The sequence below is a fragment of the Chionomys nivalis genome, chromosome 1 (assembly GCF_950005125.1).
Source record: "Chionomys nivalis chromosome 1, mChiNiv1.1, whole genome shotgun sequence".
Lineage (NCBI taxonomy): Eukaryota > Metazoa > Chordata > Mammalia > Rodentia > Cricetidae > Chionomys > Chionomys nivalis.
Genome location: NC_080086.1, coordinates 141,173,235 through 141,191,833, shown reverse-complemented (window position 1 = coordinate 141,191,833; position 18,599 = coordinate 141,173,235). Strand labels below are relative to the sequence as shown.

The 18,599-nt window shown below is 50.6% G+C and overlaps 1 protein-coding gene across 2 annotated transcripts in view; it reads left to right on the top strand.

Moving 5' to 3' along the window:
- The window catches only part of Mindy4 (MINDY lysine 48 deubiquitinase 4), a 110,142-nt gene extending 100,525 nt beyond the window's left edge, over positions 1-9,617 (top strand). Inside the window, exons 18-19 of one of the 2 annotated variants that reach the window (XM_057786157.1) lie at positions 3,270-3,406; positions 7,363-7,421. In XM_057786157.1, the coding sequence (XP_057642140.1) occupies positions 3,270-3,384 (115 nt within the window). In that variant the 3' untranslated portion in view covers positions 3,385-3,406; positions 7,363-7,421. Of the gene's footprint in view, positions 1-3,269; positions 3,407-7,362 lie in introns of both variants that reach the window. The other variant, XM_057786166.1, reaches the window with a different exon arrangement.
- Positions 9,618-18,599: the final 8,982 nt, after the last annotated feature.

The following is an 18,599-nucleotide window of genomic DNA, read 5'->3' as shown; positions in this document are numbered from 1 at the left end:
TGTGTGTGTGTATGTGTGTGTTTGCGCACACGTGCATGTGCACGTATGTACACCCATGCATATTTGTGCATACTTTGGAGGTCAAGAAGAAGACAGCAGGTATCCTCCCCCGACCAAATCTCTTTGAAGCAGGGTCTCTTGTTGAACTTGGGGCTCGTGTTTTCTTGGATAGTCTAGAGCAATACTCCCATTGTAGCTGGAGTTACAGACATATATGGGGCATCTGGCTTATTGCCTGGTGTTGGGATTTGAACTCTGACCCCCATTATTGCTCAGCAAGCACTCTTAGCTGTGGAACCATCTCTCTAGGCCCTAGAACTACTTTTGAGAAGTACTGATTAATAATGGGTCCTATCTGTGTCCATCTGCTTTGTGAACCTGCCTTAGTGAGTCAGCTACAAAGGGAGGTACCAAGCATGAGTGATAACCAGAGGCCAGGGAACTTTATTCCCAACACCAAGTTTTTGCCTGCTCTACTTTCTCCATTTTCTCCATTCGCCATGGTGGGTCTACCTGGCCAGTTACCCTGGGAGCTCTTTCCCGGAGTTTTTCCCAGAATTTTTGCCAGAAGGCTGAGTGGGTGAGTGAAGAGTTCAGTGGTTGGGTCCCTATCCCCTCCATTCATCAGATAACATGCCAGTGTAATGGGAAACAGCAGGCCAGGAATCCTAGTCCAAGGGGTTGGATTACAAAGGCTTTGTGTTTTGTTCTTGCTGCAGATTCTCAAACAGTTCAAAAGAGGAACTTGGGAAAGTGGCCTCTGAGGTCACTATGAGGACCTGCTGGCATTGTCTTGGCTATGGGGTTTGAGGTGAGGTGGCAAGTGCCACTGCCTGTAGACCTGTGTGGTACACATGGTACCATAGACCATCCTCAGGTCACTGCCAAGCCAGAGTCACATTTTAAATACCTGGTGAGATGCAGCCGAGTGATCCAAATCATGCCGTCCATGTGTGAGAACAGTGGCTAGCTAACGCACCTAGTGGGTAGATGCCGTCTTTATATGGGAAGAGTAGCTAGCTGGCGCACCTAGTGGGTAAGTGCTGTACATGTATGAGAAGAGTGGCTAGCTGGAGCACCTAGTGGGTAGGTGCAATTTCCTTTTCATTGTGCCAACTCTCAGGGAAGCTCTGTTCTTAATTATTTAGAAGAAATAGCAGGATAAGAATTAGTTCCCACTCTCAGGGAGTTAAATCAAGTGGAAGTCAAGTTCAGAATCAGCCCCAATCAAATCCAGGGGAAGATGGCCTCTTATCCTTAAGCCCAGCCTTAGGGCCCTGCAGGAATCATGAGCCACCCAATAGGATGTACCTACTGCATATCTGGCCATCTGGCAATGGACTTAGTCCACAGAGGGGTGCCAAGACACCCCTCAATCTAACCCTTTCTTTTATAGATGGGGAGGTACAGGTTTCCCACATGGAGGTCTACCCAGCCACTTTGAGTCACCAGCAGCTTAGACTCTCACTGTCCCAGCCCAGTGGTAGGTCACTGAGCGGACAATGTGATTTCCTGCCACCTGGCTTTGTTGTCACGGAGACATTGCACAAGCCCAGACTCTGGGTTTTGCCTTTAGAGAACGGCACCCTAATTGGAAACATGGCTAGCGCTCTGTGCTGCCCCTGCTCTTGAGTTGGATGCACGCGTCAGCCCCACAGGGTCTCGTAACCTTCGCAGTGTCAGGCATGTCTTCTGTCATCCATCTCCTGCTCCTCCCCCTGTTGTTCTGAAACGACATCAGCCAAATCAGACTCTTTGGAGGTCGTTTCCAACAGCACGCACTGACCTCTCCCAGGCCTCCATCCTCACTGGAGTGAGAGAAAAATCAAACAGTTGTCAACAGGCCAGAGAGGAGAGGAAAAAACTCCTAACCGGGCCTGGAGCTAGGGCCCAGATGTTTCTGTTTGAACTCTCAGACAAGAGATGGAAACTGGTTCCAGCCAGGGTCAGTGTCTGTCTCTGAGGCCTGGGAGAGCACCCCCTTTCCCTCAGGAATGCCCTATGCATCTATGTACCCCACTTCCTCCTATTGATGCCCTTGCCTGGGATCCCTATTCACAGTGCCCCTAACCACAGAAGGACCTCTCCTTGGCATCCCACCATCTGTGTCCAACACACTCTTTTGGTGTGCTACTCTGCACGTATTCCCGCTCTGCCCTGGCTCATCACATCTTATGGTTTGTCTTCCTGAACTCAGTTCTGCCCATCTGTCAATCAGGTATCATTGCCTCTTTCCCAAGCTGCCGCGAGACAGAAAGTAGAAACCACAGGAATATTCTCTGACCTTTACAAGGGGCTCTGGACATGTGGGGAAAGGCAGGCCGGAGAAGGATTGGGTGGGGGAGAAAGCGTGGGGGTGACTGCAGGATGGCGTGTGGAGTCGTGTAAAGAGTCTGGGGTTGGGGGCCGTAGGCTCCAGGGTAGATGTGCAAGAGGAGAGCTGGGGTGGAGGAGTGTCCCTATACCTCAGAACTCTGGGCAACAGGCGATACCAGCCCTTCCTGAGCCAAGCACAAGTGCTGAGAGCCACCTTCAAGTCAGATCTCTTCTGCAAGGGGGCTGGATCTGAGCCTAGAGAAGGTTGGGTGGGCCAGGAGGAGGACTGGCCAAGGCCATGGGTGCCAGGGAGCACACAGGGCTGGCTCTAGAAGTACTTCTAATTTGGAATGGCCCAAGGAACAGAAACTTGAGCACAAGCTGTCTGGAAGATCAGGGTCAGCAAAAGGACCCCTGGGTGCATCTTCAGCAGTCTGGAACATTGAAACCAGGCCTGCCCACTTTTTGCTGCTGGCCCGCATGGGCTCTTTGCCTACATGAAGCCCATCAGGTTCAGCAGTGGTCTGAATCAGTTCAGACTGGAGCCCACTGTGGGGCACTGATTGCCCTGGGGTTGGGGTGGTGGTATTTGCATGCCATAGCCCTCTCTGTGATGTTACTATTGACTTTGGCAGTCTTGAAACACTTTGGGCAATTACAGTCAGGGAAAGGGCACGAAATGTCCCTCAGTGAGCAGAACAGCTCCCACACCAGAATTATCCAGTGCCAAGGCACTTTGAAGTGTACTGTCTGCCTGTCTCCCGAGTTACTGCTGGTGACAGTGCCATTGACTCCCGTGGCACATTCAGGCACCTCTCCATCTCACCAGTCACGTCCCTGCAGTCCTTAATTGCTGCCACATTGGCAAAGCTCTTCTTCCTCCAGACCATGCAGAGCCACGGTCCTGCTCAGTACTTTCTGGGTTTCAGACGCTCTGATTTCTCATACCACAGCAAAGTGCTTCTCTCCGCTGCCTTTGCTCCTGACCAGGATGGGAGGGCTGGTTTCCTTGTGAGTGACTTCAAAACCAGCCATAGATCTAGCAGCGTGCCAATGGGGCTGCTGTGACACAGATGTTGTTCAGTGACAGGTGAGTACAGCCCACCCTGCACTGAAGCCACACCCCATTTTGTCTGTCAGGAGCTCATGGGAAGGTAGAGTCTGGGGATTGAGCCGGTATGAAGAGGATGGCAGTCTAGACCCCAGGAACCAGGCTGAGGGTGGAGTGTCACTCTTCATTGTGCGTCCTTTCTGTCACTGTTTAGGAATCTGTATAGAAGATGTGTGTTTGGGTTTTTTTTTAAGATTTATTTATTTTATGTATGTGGGGTTTTTTTGTCTACATGTCCATCTGCACACAAGAAGACATCAGATTCCATGGGGCTGCAGTTTTAGATAGACAGTTGTGAGCTACCGTGTGAGTGCTGGAAATTGAACCCAGGACCTCCAGAAGAGCAGCCAGTGTGCTCAGTGGCTGAGCCATCTCTTCAGGCCACTAAGATGTGGTACCTAAGACTTTGATTGGTATATACAAATCTTAGCAGAAGAGGAAGAGTTGGTTTTTTTTTTTTTTTTTTTTTTTTTGGTGCACTTTTCAGAACTGCAAAGACGATCAGGAAGAGATAAGTAAACATTTCAAATAGCATTATATTGTTACAGATCACTGAACTGCTGCTAACTCAGTGTCCGCAGTAGATGAGCCTGCCTTCCAGAATCTGGACCCAGCCCCTCTTCACCCACACCTGCTCAATGTGCCCGTCATAGCAAGGGACATTTTCCCTGCTCATAGACCTATGCTGCTTCCCCGGGACTTTATGAGAGTCCAGTCTTCCAAATCTTTTTTTTTGTTTGTTTGTTTTTTTGTTTTGTTTTTCGAGACAGGGTTTCTCTGTGGTTTTGGAGCTGTCCTGGAACTAGCTCTTCTAGACCAGGCTGGTCTCGAACTCACAGAGATCCGCCTGGCCTCTGCCTCCCGCGTGCTGGGATTAAAGGCATGCGCCACCACCGCCCGGCTCAGTCTTCCAAATCTTACCAACAGAAGACTCCTTACATAACAGCCAGTTTCTCCAAGTTCTGTCGAGTTGCCTACCAGTACGGTGGCCATGTCTACCACTCAGACAGTGGAACAGTGGAAGGCTACAATGTAGATGCCTTCCATCAAAGTGGGGTGTGTTCTGTCTAAGTAAACAAACCTGATAAGAGTCCCTTGGCTCCACCTGACATACAAAAGGCTCGGGAAGCTGTCTAGAGCAGCAGAGATCACTGAGTCACCCAGTTCTCCCACACCTAGTAGACTAAGAGACCAACTTGGGGTTCTCACATTAGGAATGATGCAGGCAATGCTGAATGTGCATTGGCATTTGCTTCCAAACACGGGATAGGCCAGATCTTAGGAAGGCGATTCTGCCAGCGCTGGTGTTTGAAAGACCTCCTTTTGAAGTTGGTTCTGAGTACTGTGACCAAGACAGAACCAAATGCCTCTCCTGCAGGCAGTGACAGATCAACGGCCAGGAAGCGTGTAGCTCTAGGAGGTGAGGTCTTTCAGCATTGCTGGGCGCCACCAAATGACACCAAAGAGAACACAGAATTTTGGGAGCAGTCCCTCAAATTGTCTAAGCTGATTTTCCTCACCTACCTATTCTAGCCTTTTAAGTAGACTGTTTTTATTTTTCTGGAACATTGGCTAGGGTGGTACATTAAGGCAGCATTCTGTCTCACACATGACATTCTCACATCCTCGGTGGTTTGGGAAGTTTATCTTGTCCCTGTTGTGCCCTGGTGGGGCTAGAATGTGATGTTAATTATTCCGGTGTGACTGTGGGCAACTTCTGTCGCACAGAATTACAACTAAGATTTGTTTTTTGTGTTTTCCCAAATGACAAGAAATCTGCTTGTTTCTTTGATGGGAAATGAAATGGTGTAAAATAAAATATGAAGCAGGGGAAATGCAGTTTATACCTCTGTCAAGAAGCTGCTTATAAGCTGCAGGAAAGTGAGTTAGAAGACAGAGTAGGTATGAATTCCGCTACTGCTGGAACAGTGTAATTTTCAGCCTGAAAACCAGAGATACTGGGGCAGCAGTGCAGAGAGCTGGAGAGGACAAAGTGCAGCCTCCCTGGAAGGAAGTGGAGCTGAGTTGGTGGATGGGCTAATAAGGGTGAGCGACGTCGGGTCCAAGATGAGCCGTTCAATTGTCACTCCATAAAAATGGAGAGGTTTCAAGGCCACCTGAGAATATAAAAATCTGAGTATGCTTAAATCTCTTCTGTAAAATAGCTTAGTATTAACATATATCTTTCTGTTTAGTTTAGTCTCTAGATACTTACAATATCTAATATGTAATATACTTAGTAGTCTCTGGGTACTTATAATAGCTAATATGTAATATCTAATATGTAAAATGTAGTCTCTAGATACTTATAATATCTAATATGTAATCACGTTATAATATTATTACAGAACAGTGACAAGGAAAGTCGGGTTATACATGTTTAGTACAGGTTAGTTTCTTGGCTTGTGGGGTATGCTTTTGTTGTGCTGTTTCTTGATGTACAGGTGGTTGAATCTGTGGGTGAGAAACCAGTGTGTGTTAGTTGTGTTCATAGTGCTGTGACCACCATACACAACAGGAACAACTTAGAAGAGAGATTTCACTTTTTTCATGGTTTTGGAGGTTCAGTCCATCTGGGTGAGGAGGGCATGCATGGTAAAGCAGCTTTAGTAGAAGGATCATGTGGCAGAGGATGTTCACGTCATGGTAGACCAGAAGACCGAGTCTGACAGGAGCCAGGGCTTAGGTATCATCTCCAGAGACTACTGGTGATCTCACTTCTGGAAGGTTCCACAGCCTCCCAAAATGGCACCACCAAGACTTCAAACCATGAGCCTGTGGGGGACATGTCTCTGTGGATAGGGCTTCCTGCTACGGTTCATTCTGTTGAGCACTGCAGTGCTACTGGGTGAACCTGTTTTCTCTCTTGCTGAAGTTCCTTTCTTGGGGATTTGGGCTTTCCCAGAGAGTTGCTGAGTTAAAACAAGTACAGTTCTGTTTTTCCCTTACCTGTGGCAGTTGGAGTTTGACTTGACCTCTGGATTTGAAAACATGGTGCCGGGCGGTGGTGGCGCACGCCTTTAATCCCAGCACTCGGGAGGCAGAGGCAGGTGGATCTCTGTGAGTTCGAGACCAGCCTGGTCTACAAGAGCTAGTTCCAGGATAGGCTCCAAAACCACAGAGAAACCCTGTCTCGAAACCCCCCCCCCCAAAAAAAAAACAAAAAAAACCCGAAAACATGGTATTGGTTACCTCTTATTAAACTTTGTACACTGTGAAACAATGTTAAGCCCCATTCTCCCGCTCTGCCCTGTTGTGTTGTCTGGCAGCATCCATATTCTACTCTGTGTTGTCTTAGGATGCAAACTACCCCTGATGGAAGATTTGCATAGATTCTCTATCTGCTATAAATATGATTCCAATCAATTGTTTGGAAAATCAACTCTTGATTAGAATCAAGTGTTAGGAAATTCCTTGGTCTCACCTACAATCACTGTCCTGTTGGATCAGAGGTACTACCATTTATCTACTTAGTTCTTCTCATAAACCAGTTTTCAAAACCCATCTTGTTCCTGTGGAACTCACAGCCCTCAGTAGGTCCTGTGGCACAGAAAGAAATGTCCTGGTCTATTTTTAGCTCTCCAGCCCCCTCTGCATCGTTTCACGTTTCACTGCCTTCTGGCTCCTCTCCTGAACCTCGGACACCCCAGAATTTCTGTTTCCCTGATCCTAACAGGTACCCCTGAGCGGCCATTGTCAGGTCCAGATTTACTTGGTGCCAGCACCAAGCACAGTCAGCTGCGGCACAAATGGACAAGCTGCCTGTCATCCCTGTCTCCCTCTAGTTACCAGGGTCCTGGGTGTCTGTCTGTTCTGCATGCTGTATGGGTGTTAAGCTGGGTGAGAGTGTGGAAAGCTAGTGGGCAGGCTGAAGTCCGAAAGCCTCCTTCCTGGGCCCCTGCAGCTCTAACACTGTCCTGTCATTTTCCTCGTAGATGGAAGGGAGCATCTGTGAACTGGAATGGCTCAGATCCCATCCTGTGACCCTTGGATACATCAATTCTCTGGCTTCATCACTCATCACTGAGATGACCTCTGGACCACAGGTCGTAGGGGCAAGTGTCTTAGAGGAGTCTCCCTGCCTGAGTTTGCATGCCCACAGCGTCATGCAGAGTCTTCCAGATTCTTCCATGAAGAGCGGTGGTAGGGCCTGGTGCCCTGCTGACGCAGCTGTGACTGCCAACGACAGGAGAGGACACTGAAGACTCTGCCTTTTGTCTGCATCCTTCCTGGATAGCCCTCTCTCCAAGGCCTCTGGTGTGCATGGCCTCGGGGACTCTGGACACTTGCTACTACAGCTTTCATAAAGCAAAAGTCAAGTTTGTGACTAGGGCCGAACTGTGTGGTTCATTGGTTGGTGTGAGGGGAGCACAGGTCTGTTCTCATTGTAGTTAAGGTGGGGCAGGGTGGTGGAGGACCCCCCATGGGCAAAGTATCTCCTAGCCAAGATCTGAGGACAAGCCCTGTCCTTTGTCTCAGGGATATCCTTGTCATGCCCCCTGGTCTCTCTGTTTTTCATAGAAACAGCATAGTCTAAGATACAAGCTACATAGCCTGTTGTCCAAGAGCAGCCTAAGCCCTAGAGAGCCCTAGCCAGGGAAGACCTGATTCTCCTGTGAGGTCACATGAGGATGGGGTGGGCTTAGAGGAGGCTGGAATGGGTGCAGGTAGAAAGCTACCCAGAGAGTGACTTTTTGGCCACACGTGTGAGCAAAGGAGATGGGAACAAGCAGAGGGATCAAGTGTGGACTTCCCTGTGGTCATGTGGAGAACCGACTGCCCATGTGACTGGGCAGGGATTTGAAAGTACTCACATTGCAGAATAAGGAGGGAGGTTGGATGGGAAAACGGTATGCTCTGAGCTTTGCTTGCTACGCTGGTGTATATTCCGTGGTTTCCATCGGGCAGTGTGATACGGCAGCAGTGGGAGACTGGGGAGGAACTACAGGCCGGAGTATCTGGATCAAAGCCAGGATCCAGGGCCACTCGCAGCAGGTCACTAGAGGGACCTAGGGACAAAGCTCCAGCCCTCAAAGTCCCTGTCGTATGGCTATCCAGGTAAGAAACTAGGACCAAAATAATGATAAAGCCTGCAGGTGCCTTCACCGCTAGCTCTGGGGCCATGCAAAGGTGGGTGCTCACACACAGGGATCAAGAGAGGCATACGGGAGTCCTAGATGCTTCATGGCAGCCCATCTTTGGCCTCTGTGTATCCCCATGGGGTTTAGGAGCCTTGCTGTTCTATGGCTGTGTCCTCTGCTGTAGGAAGACCCCTCCTTTAGGGAACTGGGGATTTGGTGGGGACAACTACAGAGCTTGTCTTGTGTTCCTCTGGATAGGGCACATGCTGTGTCCCAATTGCAGATCTTTGGAGCGACAGGGAGGAGCCTACCATGCCATAGGAGAATGGGAGGGCCGGGATGGCTGTGTTCTGCACCGGGCTCCCTTGAGGCTTGCTGTGTAAACTTTAGTGACCATTCACAGCAGGTTCCCAGTAGAAATGCTTCCTATATCTCCTTGAAATGTTTATGCATTTGTTTTCCTTGGCCAGGGATGGGCCGCTGCAGAGTGCCTGACTGAGGAAGTTGGTTTCCCTGCAGTGGCCTTGTTTATCGGCCTGGGGAGGAAAAGTATCTTTTCAATGAAACCCACTTAGTCTCCTTGCCAGGAGCTCTTTGGCAGCGCTAGAGAAAACAAACAATTCCCAGCATTGCTGCAGAAGGTTAACCCAACAAAGCACAGAGCTTGCTTTTCTAGGAGCCCAGATACAGATCCTCAGATGATGCCCTGGAGTGGAAGGTGGGCAGAACTAGGTACCACCACTCCCAGGCTTTGAAGCCATAACACATTCTCAGTTACCCTCTCAGTGCTGTAGGAGCTAAACATGTGAGACTGTGCCTCATCACAAGTGAGCATTGTCACATGGGCTCCTTGTTTTCTAGGGATGCAGTTTATAGCCTCCTGTCGCTCATAGCCCTCTCCTAGCCTGTATTAAAATCTTTAATGCTCACATACTTGTGTGCTAAGGGTCCAGAGTTCTCTGTCTGTGTTCTCTACTTAGAGGCAAGGTCCGGAATAAGCTGACAGTCTTTTCTCACTGACTTTCTCTGTCTCTTTAGTGTCTGCTCCTTGATCTAGCTGGACAAACAGGCCTAGCTGTTGACTCCTGGCATTATGAAGATTATATGGTGCTCTTAGGACTGGAGAGGGAGGGAGAGAGGGAGTGGGGGGAGTGGGAGGGAGATGGGAGGAGGAGAGGAGGTGGAAATTTAATAATAATAAAAAAAGGAGTATATGGAATCCATGTAATGGGCCCTTAACTCCAAAATCTCGCGAGGAAAACCTCCCTTGCCCTTGGGATGGCCATTTGAGCAGAGTGCTGTGGCAATCTGTTTTCATTTTCCAGCCTGGAAATCTGAAACTTCTAGACCCCATATTGTCTCTGGCTCTTCCAGATCAGCTAGATACTTCTTACTGTGTATAATACAGCCATCCTAGAGACTCTCTTCGCCTACAGTGGGCACACAGATAGTTCTGGTTCCTTCATTCCTGAGAATTTCTTACGCAGGGTGTGTGTGTGGGGGTGTGTGTGTGTGTGTGTGTGAGAGAGAGGAGAGAGAGAGAGAGAGAGAGAGAGAGAGAGAGAGAGAGAGAGAGAGAGAGAGAGGCCCTTCCTACTGCTTAGGTAGGCCATCTCTTCTGTGGGGGACAACCTCTCCCCTATCCCTTTGATGGAACAAACACCTGAGCCTTCTCTCTGGACTCCACTTGAGAACCATATGAAGCTCCACGTGGTTTTGCCTGTACACACTGGATCAGCGCTGGCTGTGTGCTCAGAGCCTCAGCATTTTCCCTAACTCTTCCTCCAGGTGACTCAGCTGCCATTCCTTCCATCACAAGTGGCCATTTGGACACTGATTTCTAGGGATGAAATGGGTAGGCTTCTGTGTCTCATGGCCCTCTCCCAACCTGTATTAAAATCTTTAATGCTCACATACATGAGTGTTAAGGGTTCACGGTTTTCTGTTTCTGTTACTCTACTTGGAGATACACTCTGAGGTTCACAGCAGGCTTTCAAGGAATCATCCTGGGACCTGTTTTACTTGGCCTTAGGAGCAAGGACAATCTCTTTCTGTCCTTGCAGCTGATGCCTCTATACAAAGACTTCCTAGCTAACTGCAGGACCCAAACTGCTCACCTTCACTCATGGCCAGGAAGGGGCTTGGTAGAACATTGGCTCTATTTCCTTAGAGCAGCTTCCAGGACAGCTGAAGTTCCTGGGGGTCACAAGTAGTCCAGGACTTAGAGATGTCCAAAGTTAAGGATACATTCAGACTTGACCTGACTGCCCTGAGTGTCTGTGTCACGGGAATGGGCCAGCATCCAATGGGCAGCAGGGCCTCCAGTCTGCTAAGAGTGAAGAGACCTCCTTGCCACACGCCCTCAGGGCTCTGCTAAGCAGCAGTGACAATGGAGGACTTTCCCTTTTTTTGGATGCTAGCTTTTCTGCTCAAAGAGCCATCTTCAGACCAGCAGCACTGCTGTGAGTTTCTCATCCAGGCTCCATCCCAGCCATACTCGCCCAGAATCCACATTCAAATTTGGTGGACCAGTTCAAATCTGAACTACTCTGCTATAGAGCTTGTGATTGTCATGAAGTTCAGAGGCTACCCAGGAAACTCACATTGTAGGTCTGGGAGGAAGCAGTTGCTCCAGCATCCACCTGACACACGTGGTCCTGAGCACCTGACTTTGGCACACCGAGCTCTGGTGTCTTGTGTATGAAGTGGCAATGTCACAGTGTTCTAGCTAAGATGAAGCAGGTTCACACACTGAAGCACTTAGACCAGGTCCCAGCACCTTGTAAGCACAAGTCTCGATGGAGACTTCTTGCCAGGTTCTCCAAGAGACCGAGAAGAAGCTTTTAAGCCTTAAAGCATCATCGAGTGAACATTCCAGATGGAAGGCACAGTGTGGGCAGACAGAACATGGCAGTCACAATATCTGTCTACCTCATCGTGTGTGAATGGAGTCTGCCCAGAGGAGCAGTGTTCGGAGGAGAGGACAGATGAAGACCCCGTACACAGGGCAGGAGTGGGCTGGCTGCTGGTGGGAAGATAGCATAGGAGCACATACTTGGGTAAGGTGGTGATATCTTGTGCCCTGTACCACCACAGGCCCTGTGCATGGTCTGAACATGTTCACCAGACCCTCAGAGGATCCCCAAAGTTACAGGCGGCAATCAAATTAGACTGCCAAATCTCTTGGCAGGTCTTTGGCTCCACTCGCCAGAGTTTTCCCGCCTCCCTAATCATGCCCTAATCCTCCCAGGGCTGTGGGAGGTGTGATTATCAGGCAAAAATGCCAAGCATGTGTGATAATGGAGATTGCTTCATGCACACCGCGGGATGGGGGTTGGTGGGTAAATGGCATAGCCAGGTGTAATACGGCCAGGACTTTTGTGGGGGACAGCAGTCTGAGCTTCAGGTAGCCCTAGTGGTCACAGAGAAGGCTTAGGACCCCACTGGACAAGCTGAGTGCTCAGTGGTGACCATAGCCTGCAGATGGCCTCTCTGACCATCCTCTTGCCCCTATCCCCAGTCCCACAAATACCCAGTCTGCACCTTTCTTCAAGAGAATCATTAAAGCCCTTCTTTGCCTATGCAGATGGAGAAACTGAGGCACTTTTCTTTTGTGGCAGGTTCTTGGAGGTCTGGCCACCAGGTGGTACTTGGGCTGGGGCGGGGGTTCCAGCTTGCTTATCCAGGCATTCTTCCCATCTCCCCTCCAGCCGTAAGTGAAGTCACAGCAGCAGATTCCCCACGAGTCTGCCACTATTGGAACCTTCCTTGGTGTTCCTAGGCATGGCTGGTTCCCGTCTTCCAGTTCCCCTTCCAGCTGTCATGTCCTGCCGCTCACGTGGGTGGGCTCCAAAGCCCTCCCTTGGGAAGCCCCTATCGTCCTTTCATGATACACTTGACTTCTTTGCCACAACCGCAGATCCTGCAGGGGTCCTTGTCAATGGGCTCTCCTTTAACACAGATGCACCCGCATACACGTGCAGCCCTGCACCTAAGGCATCATGCTTCTTTCCTTCTCCCTGGACCCAGGGCCCTTCCTTCCTTCCCCAGGGACTGATCCAACTGAAGGTTATGGCTACAGGCTTTCAGGCTTTCCCTTCCCTGTCACTCCCCCCGCCTGTTTCCACCAACAGCCTGTCACTGAACATTGGGCTGGGCAGCTAAACCGTTGGTTCAGGGTGTGGTTCTGAGTGTAAACCTGGCGGCTTTCCTGTGGCCCCTCCGATAAGAGTGATCCTGGGTGTTTATCTGTCCTTTTTTTTTTTTTTTTTTTTGGTCCTTTGAGTTTATGAAGTCTGACAAACACCAACCTCTCTAGGAGCCTCAGAGAACTTGGTGATAAGCGCAGTGCGGAGCCACCTCCCTGTGGCCTGCTCACTTTCAGGGTTCAATACCATCCCTAAGGCCTGCCCTGCCCTGCCTTGGCCCGTCCTGCCCCAGCACAGGAAGAACCCGGGACATGATTAATAATTACATGGGTACAGTGTGTAAACAGACACTGCTGTGCATGGGGACCTTGTTCCGAGGAAGGGCTCACTATTGATCTTCTACCCCCTGCCCCACACATTCGCGAGCCAAATTCCTTCTTGGATGACTCTAAGTAGAACAGACAGAGGCTTCCTGAAGTGAGAAGGAGCAAAGCTATTTTGTAGGGGAAAGGTGGTGATGGAGCACAGGGGATACTCTGGGGCTACGGGGGGAGCAGGGCACAGAGGGTACTCTGGGGATGTGGGGGGAGCAGGGGCACAGAGGATACTCTGGGGATGTGGGGGGAGCAGGGGCACAGAGGGTACCCTGGGGATGTGGGGGAGCAGGGCACAGAGGGTATTCTGAGGATGTGGGGGGAGCAGGGCACAGAGGGTACTCTGGGCATGTGAGGGGAGCAGGGGCACAGAGGCTACTCTGGGGGTGTGGGGGGAGCAGGGGCACAGAGGCTACTCTGGGGGTATGGGGGGAGCATGGTACAGAGGGTACTCTGGGGATGTGGGGGGAGCAGGGTACAGAGGGTACCCTAGGGGTGTGGGGGAGCAGGGTACAGAGTGTACTCTGGGGATGTGGGGGAGCAGGGCACAGAGGGTACTCTGGGGATGTGGGGGGAGCAGGGCACAGAGGGTACTCTGGGGGTGTGGGGGGAGCAGGGGCACAGAGGGTACCCTGGGGGTGTGGGGGAGAAGGGGGCACAGATGGTACTCTGGGGACATAGCTATCAGATGGAAGGGGTCTTGGGAATCTAGGGGAGATGACAGTTAAAGATGTCAGAGTAATCACAAAGAACTTTGAATAGGTTTCAGAGTTGAGCATGAGCACTGGGGATCCATAGCAGGCTTTAGGGCATTTGTGGCCCCGAGCTGTGTCCAGAAGACTGAGATGTCAACAATTATGGACAGTAGATCCTAGAGAAGAGACAAAGAGCTGGGGCCAAAGGACAAGGTGGGAGAGAAAGAGGCCACCTAGGAACCAGGTGAGTGGGGCCGTGACCTGGATTCAAGTCCTGCTGTCGCCTCTACTTCTTGGCCTGGAGCAGCTGCCCCCTCTGTTGGCTGCTCTGACAGCCACCATTCTCCCAGAACAGTCTGTAAAACTTCCCAGCCTAGGATGAAGGCTTCCTCTACTAGCCTGCCTTGGCAAACCATGAAGGAGGGGCCTAAGCTCGGAGAGGTGCCAAGCCTTTGTTCAGATGCTGGCCATGACGGGACCCACTGCCCATTGTTTCCCTTACTTTTGGCGACCTTGGGCCAGATGGCAAGAATTGCTTGGCTCCTGTAGGCTAGCACTGAATAAGCCAGGCTGGCAGGATGGTTCTCAGTCCCTTGGTAGCCTTGGGCAGGGCTCCTCCCATGGGGAAACTTGGCATCCCTATCTGTGTTCTGAAGGCCTGAGACCCGTCTCTGACCATTTAGGGTTTCAGAGGTCATTGTGGAAAATGCTCAACCCCCCAGAACCAGGATCTTCCATCAGGTGTCAAACTTCAAATCCCAGGATGGAACTCTGGTACCCTTGTCTGGCGTCAGATTCTGAGAGCTCTTCTAGACCATAGGTCAGAGGCCCGAATCTATCTTCCCTGGCTCTTATCATCCTGGGTTTGGGTGACTCCAGTCATGGATTTTGTGCAATAAGACAAAGCAGGAAGTTGGGATACTGGCATGTTTATGATTTTGAACTTGAAATTTGCTTGGTTTTGATTTTAACTCCCCTCTCGCGTTTGTCTCACCTGAGTTAAATTACGCAGCGATGGGTTGGGAGTATAGCTCAGTTGGTAAAGTACTTATCTATCATGTACAAAGCCTTAATTTCAAGTCCTAGAATCCCAACGTTTGGGAGGTAGAGGCAGGAGGATCCAAAGTTCAAGGTTAGCCTTGACTGCAAAGCAAATACAAGGTCAGCCTACACCATGGGAGGCTTACCCCAAAACAAAGGAGCGAACAAGCAAACACACGACATGACTCTGTGCCTCGGTTTCTCTACTCTTAACGATGGCAATAATAGTCGCACACATTTGCCCTCTGGCGTGAGGATACCCCACACAGGGCTTGGAGTGGAACTGGCAACTAGAGGTGCTCAGGAATGGTTGGCCTTGCTCCTGGGAGCTAGAGAGACGTCGTGAGGCGCAAGTGTGACTAGATGGAACGTTTTGGTAGAATGAGGCTGGCTGGACCTCATGCATGTTGGCTGAATCCTTGTTGAATCCTGGATGATGCCCACCCCATCATCCCCAGAGTCCCCTCCCAAATCGCACATCTTTCCCCCTTAGGCACCTCTGACTTCTCCTGGGCCACACGGAGAAATGTCTTCCTTTTGGTTTGGTCCTTCCTATACCAGATTTTGGTCTCGGGTTTGGAAAATGAGATCAGGCCAGAAGCTGGGCCTCTCCCCTCAGCAATGACTGGAGAATGAGACCGGAGACCATTGTGACAAGCTCTGCGTGCAGCCTCAGTGGTCCTAGGGACAGATTGGAAACTGAGTCTGAGAATGTTCATCTTTCCTCCTTGCTCAGATGCTCTATGGAGAAGCAGTGGAGGCTCCAGAACATCTCCACAGCCGACGGTGGGTGGCGTTTCCTGCAGCCCCTCCCCTCTTATCTCCTCTAGTTTCCTGAGGTTCTGGGAGCTTGTGTATCTGGGTGTCCTGATTCCATACCCGGGTCCCATTGTGTGGGAGTCTGACCTTTCCTTCAATTCAACCCTCTCCCTGAGGGTGAGCAGCATGAGGAGCAGCAATCCACAGACCCTGACGGAAGCCAGCTGGCTAAAGTGGGCAGCTCTCAGCTTAGGCACCTGTAAACCCGCTTCCCGTCACTCCTAAACCTTTGCAGAAAATGCCAAGCACTTCCCTTCTTCCTGGCCATGGTGCACGCAGCTTAGATTTGTGTCTCTGACTGTCTCACTCTCCTGTTTTCTGGAAAGTCATCAGGATCCTAAAAGCTGCCTTCACAAGGGAGGCTGGGAAAGAGGGGTGGGTGTGTTCCAAGGATGACTGGGTCCTTAGGACCTGCTGTGTGTTATCCTATCAGGACCCTCCAGTGTACCAGCTTGAGAGTTGAAACTGGGGACTGGACAGCACTTCCCCATGGCCTCTTAGCAGGGTTCCTGCTTAGGTCTTTCCTCTCTGTCCTACCATCTTGGGCTCGCACTCACCTTCTCAGGGCTCACTGTGCTAGGTCCTCCCTCAGCTCTGCTCCCCCTTCATTGGCCAGGGAGGAGGCATAGGGCTTCTTCCTGCAGAGCCTCTAGCCTTCCCACTTCCACGTCCTTCTCTGTCTCCATCTCTGGCAGGGTGCTCTAGATTGACTCAGGCCTCCTTATCTGCTACGTGGCATTGGCTGAGATCTCCACTAGTCAAAGAGTTCAGGCAGGGGAAAGAAGACAGACTCACACAACAGGGACTGGGGGTGGCAGGAGACATCCCATCCCATCCTATGAGTCCCTCTCTTAAAGTCAAGCACAGCCAAAGCAGAGAGGCTTCATGGGAACCACATCTGTGCCTGGCACGACTAAAGAGTCACCCTTTTTATTCTTATCCTTGGACTGTCCTCTCCCTACATCACCTCCCTTCCTTGATATAAACAAATCTGTCTGTCATATTCCTTCCTCCTCCGGGAAACCCTTCCTGATCGCCGAAAAGAGGCGGGACTCTTCTTCGGCCCACAGACCCACATTGCCTCTTCCTGTCTTTAGGCCTGAGTCTCAGCTGCCCTCAGTCATTCCCTGGAGGACTACATGATGGGGCACCCCAAATCTACTTTCTGTCTTGTCTGTAGGTAGAGGTGTTCAACTGGCTGGTATCAAAGCCAGTGTGCAGTGTGAAGATGTTTCCCTGGGCACAATGTCATTTTGAGCCCGGGATGGGCACCAGGGACATTGTGTTAGCATATCCGAATCATCTCTCTGGGCAATAGAGTTACCATATTACCACACTGAGCCTGAATCCCTCCCATAGCACACCCTGAAGTTCACAGTCTGCTCTTTAAGACTCTGGCTGTGAGGTTTAGTCAATTCCCTGGCAGCCGGAATGGGGGAAAATACTTTCTACTGATAGCAAGCAGCCGCACTGATTATCTCAAGGTGAGACCTCGCGAATGGTTCTTTGCATTCTTGCAGTGGCTGCTAGCTCAGGTGGAAGTAACTGTCTGTTGTATCAGTCACTTTACAGCAAACAGCTGACTGCGTTGGGGAGTCTTGACAGTTCAGCCTCTTACTGTTCGTGGTGTAACTCTGGACGAACTAGCATTCCTGGAAGTGTGTGAGAACCCAGAATTTATAGGTTCTACCCAGTCGGACTTAGGTATCAGTCACTACATTTTCAGAACTCCTGTTCTTACAGAAAGCTGAGACATGTCAGTGACTCATTCGATGGAGGCTTCTAGAACAGCTGCGAAATATCCATACAGGAATGCCAGTTATATTTCCCCTCTGCCTCTATGATGTCATGGTCCTCATCCTCAGGTCTGGTCCACGAAAACTCAGCCTGCCTTTGACTGACCCTTCAATGTTGCTCTGGCAGGGTCGGGTTCCAAAGACTGTGGGGTTCTCTGTACACACGGAACACTCTACGTGGCGGGTTCTAAGAGAAGAGGCAGGCAGTGGGCATGTGCCTCAGGTCACGACTGGGTATCATCTGTAGTGCTGGACTTTCCTCAGTAACAGGCAGGGACACTGTAATCATGCCAGGCTTGGGAGCTGTACTGCTGTTAGGCCAGGGAAACCAGCCCTAGAGACCCAAAGAGGCCCTCCAAGAAGGTGCGACAAGAAGATGGACCCTCGAGTGCCCATTCTGCTCTAAAGAGCTGTTACTTTGTGGTGGCGCAGAACACGCATGGACTACGGCCTTGAAGCACAGCCCTGAAACAGGTGACTGAGTAACTAAGAAAGGATGAAAGGCGCCGTTCAGAGCTTCCCTGAGATGGGGATAGGCTGCCTGGGAAGGGAAGATGCGTCAGTCAGAGGACAGGACTTACCAAGGGGCTTTTGCATCTGATAATGTATTTATAGCCCTTCAGTTCCAAAGCACCTGTGATTCAAACCCTGTCTCCTCCCAAAGGCCTCTGAGACTTCTGCCTCACCAACCAACCTTTTCCCAGTGGCATCTGGCTGTGCCATGGACTCTTCAATCTTTTTATGAATGCGGGCTCCCTGAAGCTTGCAGACTAGGGCATGGGTCTCCATCTGTGACCATCCATCCTAAGTCATGAGGGTAATCAGAAAGGAAGGAATGGCCCATTCCTAGCTCATGAAGTGGCACGTCCTTCTCAGTGTGCCCATTGCCCTGCTGGAGACACTCTGCCTGGCAGAGGGAGGTGGTGACCTTTTATAAATGATGTTTAGGGAATCACTGGAGCCTGGAGTCTGGAGCCTCAGTTTACCAGTGTACAATGGGGTTGTAGTAACCAAAGCCCCAGCTGCTCCATGCTCTACGATCCTGGGAGTCGGGGGAGGAGTTCAGAACGGGTGACTGCAGAGTCTCAGAGTTGATGACAGGGAGTCCCTGGAAAGTGACCTGGTGGGCCACTGTAGCAGAGGAAGGATTTGTATGGCTCTGGGGCTGGACTGGGAGTGGGGTTTACTGCAGGGGCCATGTCAACATTTTCTCATTAG